The 11,354-nt window shown below is 36.4% G+C and overlaps 1 protein-coding gene across 1 annotated transcript; it reads left to right on the top strand.

Moving 5' to 3' along the window:
• The first annotated feature begins 4,069 nt into the window (after positions 1–4,069).
• Positions 4,070–10,779, top strand: LOC141647386 (uncharacterized protein At5g08430-like). The gene is made up of 10 exons (XM_074455538.1): positions 4,070–4,486; positions 5,806–5,885; positions 6,601–6,788; positions 6,983–7,934; positions 8,350–8,456; positions 8,954–9,013; positions 9,390–9,440; positions 9,684–9,754; positions 10,204–10,420; positions 10,532–10,779. The coding sequence occupies exons 1-9, from the start codon at positions 4,326–4,328 to the stop codon at positions 10,409–10,411; spliced, it is 1,878 nt and encodes a 625-aa protein (XP_074311639.1). The 5' UTR covers positions 4,070–4,325; the 3' UTR covers positions 10,412–10,420; positions 10,532–10,779.
• Positions 10,780–11,354: the final 575 nt, after the last annotated feature.

Raw genomic sequence — 11,354 nt, 5'->3', positions numbered from 1 at the left:
CAAGGTGGGGCACCCCCCATGTGCTTCCCACTTTATGGCAAATGAGTATTTTGTGAGAGAAAATGGTATCCGTTTATACGTATAGACGGATAGTGTCCGTCTATAATGAGAATTTGTGTATCTTTAATAGTAACACTATTTATTTTATTTGTTTAAATTTAATGTAATCACAATAATCTTAATCCATCCTATATCATTCATTCTTTTTCCTTTTGCTCAATTACTAAGTCATGGCATTGAAGATTCTTAGCTAGAGAATGATAGTTGCATTTGGGATGGCAATGGATCGGGTTAGATTGGGTTTTACGAGATCCAAACCTGATCCACTTACTTAATGGATCACCAATCCATATCCAAACCCGATCTATATCCAAAATTTTGAAATCCATACCCGATCCATTATACCTTTTTTTAAATCCATATTCACTCCAAATCCATACCCGCTCCACCATATAATCCAAAACCCGATCCACACTTCCTTTGGCCATATAAAAAATTAATCTAATATGACAAATTTGAAATTTCAAGCTTAATAAAGCCAAAATTTTTTGAATGGATCGGGTTTGGATTTGGTTCGGGTTTTCCAATGGTGGGTTTGGATATGGATTTTTAAATAGTGGATCGATTATGGGTTTTCAAAAGATGGATTTGGATTGAACTTTTTCCTTCGGTTCGGTTCGGTTTCGGTTTCGGTTTGAGCCACTATTGCCATCCCTAAGTTACATACCTAATAATAAAAAAAAAATGTTTTGTACAAATAAATTTGTCACAATTGGTAATGACATTTACCTTATCAATTAAAGTGGGCGTTTGGTTGGGGGGAATAAGGAAAGGGAAACAGAATAAAAATGGTTGATTCCTTTTGTTGTTGTTTGTTTGACACAAAGAAAGGGTAACTCATACCCCCCCCCCCCCTTACCCCCAAAACCATTCTCATCCTTACCCCTCCCCCCCTTGGGTAAGCCCATAACCCCATAAGCCCTTCTTCCTCCAACTCCCTATTTTCACCACTACCACCAACACCCACCACACCCTCTCACACCGTCAACCACTGCCACCTACACCCTACTCCCACCACACCGACACAGCCACCACCAGGGACGCCGACACAACCACCACCAGCGACGCCGCCTGTCCACGCTACCCCATATCCTCAACCACTAAACACCACACCAACACCTTCAGTAACTCTCCCACCTCACCAACCACCACCAACACCTTCCTCGGCCACACCACTACAACCGCCCGACGTCGGCCACACCAGATCTGGTGTTTTAAGGGGCAGGGGAGGGGTTTTCGAAGGGTTGTGGTGGATTTTTTAGAATGAATAAGGTGTTTGGGGTCGGGATTGTGGTGTTTGTTGAGGGCGTGAGCGCGGTGATTAGGTTCGCCGTGGGGTACCATGAGGAAGATCGTCGGCGCCGCTACTTGTGGTGGTGTCGTTGTAGATAATGGTGGCAGGTGGTGGGTAATGGTGGCGGAGGTGGTGGATGTTGGCTTTTAAGTCCTTTTTCCTCTAATTGTCAACCAAACACCCAAGTATAATATGGGTGATCCCATTCATTTCTCTCTCTTACCCTTTCTTGATTTCATTCTCTTACCCTTTCCCGTACCAAACGCCCCCTCAGTGTGATATTTTGATAATTTTTTTTGGTGTTTATGTATTTTTAAATAACAATCTTTTTTACATATATATATTTTCGATGGGAAGGGTTAGTTTTCCTCTAAATCGCCACGTCTTTATCAGACCCGTCGTTTACAAACTCTTGATTGCAAACATATTTACAAACCAAAATTGTAAGATAATATGATGTAGAACTTTAACATGTTTTTTGAATCATCACATGATAACATTTGATATAAATCTATATCCGTGCAATTTTGGATGGGTTAAAACTGGTAGGTTTAAAATAGGAAAACTAATAATTGATGTTCGTTAACATAAATTGTCAATTGAATACACATTTCAAATCCAGAAGTATAAAACTCATATAATCTTTTTAGGAATCAAATCAAATCAGACTAAATAATAAAAACCTGAGATTCATATTCAAAAATATTTTATCATTCCGGCTTATCATAAAATAATTTAGGGGGTGTTTGGCCAAACTTTCTAAGTGTTTTTTTAATTGTAAAAGTAGAAGCGGGGCCAAACACATATATGGTGCTATTTGGCCTTGATTATGTAAAATAACTTTTTATTTTTAAAATGAGTTTATTAACAAGTCACTTTTTGGAGAAATTTCGGTTGTTTGACAAAACTTTTGTAAAATCTTGTTTTTAATAAATATTTATGTTTGGCCTAACTACTTTTTTGAGATTTTTAGGCACTACAGTGAAAAGTAGAAGTAGAAGTAACAATTTTCTACTTCTACTTTTAGGGGTTAGTTATCAACTTTTGGCTTTTTAAAAACATTTTTAATCCTCTCTAATTTATAGTGTTTGGCCTAATTTTTACCTTTTCAATTGCAAAAGCACTTTTAAAGTTAGGCCAAACACCACCTATAATTTAGGGAGATAAAAAACTACTTTTGAAAAATCAGAAGTTAATAAAAACCTACTAGAAACAGAAGCACCAAATTGATGCTTTTGCTTCTACTTCTCCCAAAAACTCTTAGGATTATGAAAACTAAAAAAAAAAAAAAAAAAAAAAAAAAAACTAAAAAGCAGTAGTAGGCCAAACACATCAATTTGTTAAGAAACTACTTTTACAAAAGTTAGGCCAAACAACCACAACTTTTTCAAAAAGTAGTTTATGAAAAAACTCATTTTAGAAAGTAAAAGCTATTTCACATAAACTAGGCCAAACAACACCTTAAATAGCTTGGCATGCCAAATTCCCGTAAAATGTATTGGGGTTTCGTAAGAGTTATCAATAAGGAAAAAACTATCGTCCAAGCACAATAAATACATCCTCCAATACTCCATACTAAAAGCATATACACAAATTCTCAATGAAGACGGAAACTATCCCGCTTCTCCTCTCATTTGCATTTTGTGAGAGAGCCACTATCCGTCTTTAGTTTGTGACGGATAATAGACGTCTTCAATAAGACGGTCTGAAACATATATTGCGTTCATTCATGCTTTTCGAAGTGTACAACCTACACTTCTAAATATTTACAGAACACTAAAAACGACAATTGTGTACAAATATCGAACATCAATAAAATAACGGAAAAATAAATTTATCAAATGATACAATAAAAAGGAATATAATTATCCAAGATAACAAATTTTGGAAATAATATGGAAAAAAACTATCATCCATATACAAGGGAAATTCTTCCGTCCTCTCGGAGGACGTCCTCCCTAGACACACATGAGAAGAACCACACACAGAATTAAATATTGTAAAATCCTCATATGTGTGTGAGGAGGACGTCCTCGAGAAGGACGGAAATATTTCTAACACAAGAAATGCATACCTCATCACGACATCACTCCATACAAAAAAAAGGTATTAAATTCACCCATGCACTAGAAACTACAAATGTACAACTGACACTTTTTAAATCACTCCATACTAAAAAAAAAACGTACTTATCTACAAATGTACAACTTAGGGGTGTTTGGTTGAGAGGTTTGGAATGGAATGCAATGGATTCTAGTTATTCTAGTGTTTGGTTGTGGTATTTTGAAATGGAGTTAAAATCTGATAGATTCTCATTCCACCCAATCCCTTGAAATCCCATACCTATCTCCTCCCCATGGATTCAAACTCCATTCCTTCATTATTATTTTTCTAATAAATCAAAACATGTTTTGGAAGGTATGAAATTAGAACTCATACTCCTATGGTTTCTCATTCCAATCCATTCCATTCCATTTCTAAGTACTGAACCAAACGACCCAACTTTCTAAATAATTACGGAACACTAAATACGCAAAATATGTACAAATATCGAATATCGTTAAAGTATCGGAAAAATAAATTTATCCAATCATACAATGAAAGGAACACAATTTATCAAAGATAAACAAATTTAGGAAATAAATTGTGTATTTCCACAACTTGGATAATACCTAAAAGGCAATAAATCAAAAAATTACCCCGAATTTTTTTTCCAAAGACAGAACAAAATCACGAAGATCGAGGTAAAGAATCCCAAGCCACATGGTAATCTTACCAAATTACGTTAGGTGCGTTACAAGTTACAAATGACCAAAACACACACTTTGGTCTTGCGTTGTTCTTCATCATAATTGTGTATATATACAACATCAACAACAACAACAAAAATTAAACACACCCATAAGAATAACTCAACTTTCCAACTAATCAAAATAATTACTGTTTACCCACATCAATCAATCAATAATAAATGGAGAAAAAGAAGAGAAATTGTGTAATGCAGCAGGAAAAACAAGTAAAAAAACAACAGCATGAAGTAAATAAAGTAGTAGAAGAAGATGATGAAAAGGTTTCAGAAGATTACTGTTTTGTTTGTAAAGATGGTGGTACTCTCATTGTTTGTGATCACAAGTTAGTATCTTTTTTTCTTGTATTTATAGTTTTGATCATCAATTTATAATAATGTAGTATGTTTCTTGATTATGCTTGCTGAATAAGACCGTCTTACTGTGTGTGACCGTTTATTTATTAGTCGAACTTTTGATGGGTTAAGTTTTTTTAGCTGATCTTTGATTAATAAAAAGTAGATTTTTAGGGGAGCAATAAGTTCCGCTTGTGACCGTCTTTCAAAAAGACCTCTCACAATCCCTAGGTTTTTTGTTTTTTTGAAGAGACGTATAATGTCCGTCTACCATGAGAATTTGTGTTAGGGGAAATGTAGCATGTAGCATACTAGCATGTTTTTTAATGGGGATAGTCCAAAATTCATGCTTGATCATTCTATTTTTGGTGCATTGTGTATTGATTAGGGTCTTCTTATTAATTTAGGGTTGTTTACTTTAGATATACTCAAAAGATCAACTTATAAGGGCTTTTTTCTTATGTTTTCGGATTTTTTTATGTGATTAATTGACTCAATAGCTTAGTTTTAAAAGGCGCGAGGCACACGGAGGCGATGAGGGACGAAAACGGGTTTTTTGGGTGAAGATAGATAGACAAAAAGAAATTTAGGTTATTTTTGGGGAAAGAAAATGTTGTGGTAGGTTGTTTCACCTGAACTTTTCAATGACCCACAAATGACAACCAAATAGTAATATTAAAAGAAATGGCATGTGGGGAAGAAAGGATGTTATGGAGGATTGCACGTGACTTGCTGGTAGTATATTTAAGATGATTTCTATTGAGATTGTGTATAGAAAAACCAACTTTTGTTAATTAACAATGTGGTTGCTAAAGACTAAAGTTGTGTAAAATCGAGTGGGATGAGGTTAATTTATTCACCACTCGACTGTTGAGTGAGGCCTGAGGAGGCCTACTAAAAGAAAAAAAAAAAAAAACGGCGGGAGCCGGTCCCCTCCCAACCAGATAAAGTCCGCCATTATCTAACTAGAATTTAATGATGCCTAGTTGGCTTTAGTCTTTGCTTTGAATTATTCACCACTCGACCATTGATCGAGGAGGCCTACTAAAAAATTATATATGGGAATGTGAATGTAATGAAACAGTCGATAGGGGCACTGCCCCTGCCGACCAAACAAAGATCTGCCATTTGTGTAACTAGAATTTAATGATGCTCCAGTTGGCTTTACTTTTTACTTCTTATTGTCTAGAAATAGGGAGTTTCCTGTTTTTCATTGACTCAAACTGTCAATAGTTTTAATTTCACAGTTCGATTCTTTAATGCGTATCTACTGAATTTCATACATTCTTAAATGATTGGGTTTGTGCAGGGACTGTGTTAAAGCGTTTCACCCTGATTGCGTGGGTCTGGACGAATCAACTGAAGAAACAGATGTTCTGTGGATTTGTGGTAAAGTTTTTACTTTAGAAGTCCTCGTAACATCGTGGTGTTTTACTTTACAAATCGCTCAACAAAATCCAAGCAAATTTGGTTGACATCCAGAGTATTTATCTATGTTCGACTATCTTTACGTTGATGCCAATTTCTGATCCGGAGTATTTATCTATGTTTGACTATCTTTACGTTGATGCCAATTTCTGATCCGGAGTATTTATCTATGTTTGACTATCTACTGAATTTTAGTATGATCATATGCAGTTATTAAACTTAATCTGTATTACTGTATTACCTTAATAACTCTTGGTATCTCATGGGATCGAAAGAGGCAGATAATTTCTGTGTACTCTTTGACATGTTAAGGTTAACTGAATCTTCCATGGAGGCAAGGGTTCACGATCATTTGGCTTTTAGAGTATAATGAAATAAAGTAAAATCGATTGTCTGCGTTTCTTGTATTGTTAAGTAATAGTGGGGCAATGCAAACTCGACTCTGTATTCAATACGGTAAGAGGCTTAGAAGCGTTGGGATAATGTCGTTATGACAATTGAGAATCTAAGGTGCATTCAACACTGAATATTGTTACTTATGTAATGTGCCTCGGCTTTCAACAAAATTTGTGATCTGAAAATCAATTTTTATTTGAAAAACATGTCCATATCCGTCAACTAGACTCTAGAATCAGAAGGTATACTCCTTGACATATGATCTGTTTTTGCATATCAGACTGGCATAGTTGCCTTGAATGCAAAAGAAGTTCCAAGTATCAGTGTTACTGCTGTACTAATGCTGTCTGTCAGAGCTGCTTCAAGAAAGTTTCATTTGCTCGAGTCAGAGGGAGTAAAGGATTATGTAACGACTGCCTTCATCTTGCGTTACTTGGAGATGAAGGAATGGACGTTGATTCTGATGGGGTATGTCAGTATGTGGTACCTTCGTAAATCTTAATGGTCATTTTTTTTTCTGCAAGTGATCTTATAAAGTATGATTCTTAATAACTTGTGTTTGAAGTTTGAATCCCATGGGTTATTTATCCCATGCCTGATGAATGTGATGCTTTCCAATTCTTTCATTACCCTTCTCTTGTTAACTATTCTTTTTGATCCAGGAAACGGTCGACTTTAAAGATCGTGAAACGTACGAAGGTCTTTTCAAAGAATACTGGGATATAATTAAAGAAAAAGAAGGATTGACCTTGTTAGATCTGCATGATGCCGATGTTCAAATAAAAAAAGGTGAAAAAGCCAGGGTCAAGCCTCTTAAGCCCCAGTATGAGTCGGACAAGTCTGTCGAACTGGAGGAGAACAGGGAACCTATGCTTGATGATCACAATAGTGATGATCACGATAGTGAGCGTGCTGGTAAGCCTGTGATAGGAACTAATAATAAGAGGCCCAAAAAAACACCAAAAAGGAAAAGAGGTTCTAGCAGAATAGAGTACATTGGTTGGGCTTCGAAATCTCTCATAGAATTCCTTGCAGCTATTGGAGTCGATACAAACGAAAAACTTTTCCAGAGTGATGTGTCTTCCCTCATACATAAGTATGCTAAAGAAAATAAGCTCTTTCATCCCGAGAAAAGGAAAATAATACTTTGTGATGCACGCTTGCGCCCTTTATTGAAAAGAAGGACAATCAGCATATATAAAATAAATGACGCAATCGAAGCTCATTTTCTCGAGAACCTGGAGCAGTCGGAGGATGACGGGTATAGTTCAGGATATGAAGAAAAATATGCTACCTTGCCTACTAAAAAACAGGCTTGGTGGAAAAATATGGAGTCATCATTACAGCATAAAGGGCAGCTTATGGAAAAGTTTCTCGGAAAGGAAGTCATACCAGAAGAACCTAAAAAGATAGAGACTGTTACTAAGATTGTTTATAGTGATTTCGCAACCGTTGTTCCACAAAACATGCAGCTGGTCTATTTGAAGAGAGGCTTAGTGGAAAGTCTGTTGGAAAACTGTGAAACATTTGAAAGCAAAGTGATGGGAAGCTTTGTGAAAGTCAAGTCGGAGCCAGTTGATCCTAAGTATCCATATCAGCTTCTCCCTGTGACAGGTAAAATACGTACATCAGGCAATGATAAGATACTGATATTACGAGATCTGTTTGTTTTCTTAATCATCTGTTAAGCCTGTCAAATCTCTAAATGGAGTTCAAATATAGGGACTTTTTTCTTATAATGAATTCAGATGGATATCTAATAATGATAAATACACTTTAGTTTATGGTATAAATATTAACATTTCGAATACATCATTCGGTCTGTAAAACATTACGACCCTTTTTGTTCAGCCAAATTATAGGAGTTGCCAAATTGGAGAAAAACACAACCCAGTAAAAACTGATAAGCTTGTGCATTTGTTCACATGTATATCAATTACCGAGTATATAGCTCTGTTTATTCACTTAGAACAAATTCTTTGTAATGTTTTCCTATGCTAATTCTATTCTTTTCTTCTTGTATTCTTAGGAATCAAGAAGGAATTTGGGAATGAGAAGAAGATTGTTCTTCTTCAAGTGTCTAATCTGCCTAATGACATCTCCATGCGCATGTTGTCGAATGAGGATGTATCTTTGGTAACCTTCAGTCTCTTCCCTGGCAGTTTAAATCCCCTTATGGTATCTTGTAATCACATGATTCTTCGTTTTGATATTAATGGCATGCTTGAGAGCTGAGTTCAACTATCTTTGTTTTGGCCGCAGTTAAGTATGAAAGATATTAATAAAAATATAATATGATTGGGACGACGGAGGGAGTACATTGTAAACCGTAACTTTGAAACTGCCCTATTATGCTGTTACTGATCTAAATATCTGATACTACCCCTTCTCTTCTCTTTTCCAAACATCCTGTCTGAAATTTGCATGGTGGGGATGATATATAGTTTCCTTGTTCGTTGCGTGAATTCAAAGTTATCTAAATCATTTATATTGGTGTGAATCATATATTTGCCATTTCGTACTTTGCCTTTGCAAATTAATCCATTTAAGGTTTTCTGATTTTCTCGTGAATGAAGAGTGCAGTAAATTTTGTTGGTTACTAAGAATCTGTTCAATTGGCTATCGTCATGCAGGAAGACTGCGAGTGTTTGCTACAGAAAATAGAAACTGGCCTTATTCCGAAGCTTACTGTTGTAAGCTCTCTATCTTTCTTTCTGTTTTTGTGTTATATAAGGCTTTCCATGTAATAATATTGGGTCTCATGGTATTTACTATATACTCATTAACATTTCTTGATAGAGTATGGAAATTAGTTGCAAGTAAATGCAATATTCGACTTCTGAAGGGGATGGGCACTTGGATACGGCTAAAAGTTTGTTAATTTTAGTGATTGTGCAGGTCGCTGTTTATGCAACGAGGAACTAAAAATATTTAATGCTGTATCAATCTTTTTTTCTTTTTAGATTCGACATTTTCAGTTAGTTATCTTCTGGAAAAAATTGTTGTGATGAAAATGGAGTGGAAATATCTGTTCTTGTTCTAACGGAGTCTGTTCAATTTCCAACGCAGGTAGAGGTAGAGAAGAAAGCAAAAGATCTCCATGAAGATATAACAAAATATGTGAGTTATATCTATCATATCATTCCTTTTCATTAAAACTATAACAATCATAGCCATAACTCGTTAAAACTCTCATATCTTATCTCATTATCATTCAAGTGCTCAAAGGTCACAAGTCAGTGTTGTTTTCATATTGCATGTCAGAGTAACATAATTCTGCCATATTGATCAATGGCTGCGTCTGCCTCTTGCGCCTTTTAATGTGCTTAATTTGAATCATCATCTTACGATGACATCTTTCAGGCGATTGCCCGAGAACTTTCCTTATTAAAGTACCGTATTGATCAAGCTAACGAGAAGGGACGGAGAGCTGAATATCCTTTCATCAGTCGCGTTTTTTTCCTCTTTTTGTCCTTGAGATTCATGCAGAATATTCCGTTGAAAAAGAAATCCTCCATTTCTTGAAAAAAAAGACTCTGTATGTAGTACTCGTAGAGTTTTTACAAAGAACCGTTAGACTTCTGATAAACGATCTCATAATTAATGTGAGACGAACCTAATCCAACTACAGCCCCCACCCATGTACCCTAAACACAGTCAAAACCTGAAATGAATAATTACTACTTCGTATCTCGTGTAATGGGTCAGTTCGTGATATCTTATCACGAGACCCTCTCGTATGAGATTCTGTATAAAGAATACGTAAGTTATATAATTCCCTTTAATCTTTTTATGTGCATATGATGCATATGAGAACGGAGACCATCTTTACAAGTCAATACTAAATATGTCAAATGTTTCCTTAACTGTGATGGGTTTTCACGTTATACGAGTTCCGAAGAAGAAGAGAACTGCTTCAGTCTGAAGAAGAGCAAACTCGCATGCTAAATGAGCTCCCAAGAGTGATTGCTGAAGTAATTGAGGTTAAGCCTGATTCTGAAGATCCTGAGAGTAATAATATTGATGTTGGAACCTGCCCTTCAATTAATCCTAGCAAAGCGTCACAAGATTGTAAAAATATTCCTGCTTAATTACCTCAGGTAACTCCTTTCTTTTTTTTTTTTTCCCATTTTGACTCATGGCCTTAATTCCGGGTTTACCATAAAGTTGCTCATCACTTTTGCTGATAGGTTCATATATGATTATTGCAGGAATGAATTCAGATTAGCGGCTGGTGGCGTATAGTATGTATTTTGAAAACTGCCTGTATTACTACTACTTTTGGAAGTCAATATCAAAAGTGCACTCTTTTTCTTTTTGGTTTTTCGGGTTTAGTCAAAGTTGAGGCAAGGACAGGACCCTTCGCCAGTGCACAGCTAGATGTTCTACAGGAACTGTATTTTGAATCTTGGTTTTGTATAATGATATAACGGGAATATAAATGAACTGTTGTGAAGCTAATCTGCAATTAATCTGAACATTGAAGTGGTCCGGTTGAACTCAACTGTCGATGGGGCGTGTTGAGTGGCTGTTCAAAAATTGGGTCGGACTGGTCGGGTTGGACCGGTAAACTGGACCCGTTGTTATTCGGACCGGTCTCCGAGTATGGAAAATCCAATCAACCGTTCTCCGTTTCGCTTCGTTCTGGACCAAATAAAAAATTGGCTTTAAAAGGTGCTCCGAACCCCTAACCCGGACAGAACCAGTCCAATCCGGCTTGGTCTCCCGAGCTTGAGAAAAGGGATGGGCGGTATCCGGGTTCACCTGTCCGGCCTGGTTCTAAACAGTTGAACACCCTTACAGAGCCACTTTGGTACATATTAGGTTCGAGGCCTTACAGATTAATATTAGTTGTTGGGGTGAGACTTTGAGAGTTGAGACATTTGTTTGAGTACATGTTCTTTCTTGGGTCAATCGTTAGGTTTGGTCGAGTTTGTTAAGGTTTTTGTTGAGTTAGTCGGGTTGGGTTTGGTTTGGGTTGGGTCATATCGGGTTTCGGGTTTCAGGTCATATCGGTTTTCAGGTTATGTAGGG

Source organism: Silene latifolia, chromosome 3, assembly GCF_048544455.1.
Source record: "Silene latifolia isolate original U9 population chromosome 3, ASM4854445v1, whole genome shotgun sequence".
NCBI lineage: Eukaryota > Viridiplantae > Streptophyta > Magnoliopsida > Caryophyllales > Caryophyllaceae > Silene > Silene latifolia.
This window is presented reverse-complemented; position numbering and strand designations above follow the sequence as displayed.

What these genes read in the sequence shown, in the direction of transcription:
- LOC141647386 (XM_074455538.1), top strand. Translation starts at nt 4,326, where the DNA reads ATGGAGAAAAAGAAGAGAAATTGTGTAATGCAGCAGGAAAAACAAGTA. An exon ending in CGAATGAGGATGTATCTTTG is followed by an intron (nt 8,457 to 8,953) that starts GTAACCTTCAGT and finishes ATCGTCATGCAG; the next exon opens with GAAGACTGCGAGTGTTTGCT. An exon ending in ATGAAGATATAACAAAATAT is followed by an intron (nt 9,441 to 9,683) that starts GTGAGTTATATC and finishes GACATCTTTCAG; the next exon opens with GCGATTGCCCGAGAACTTTC.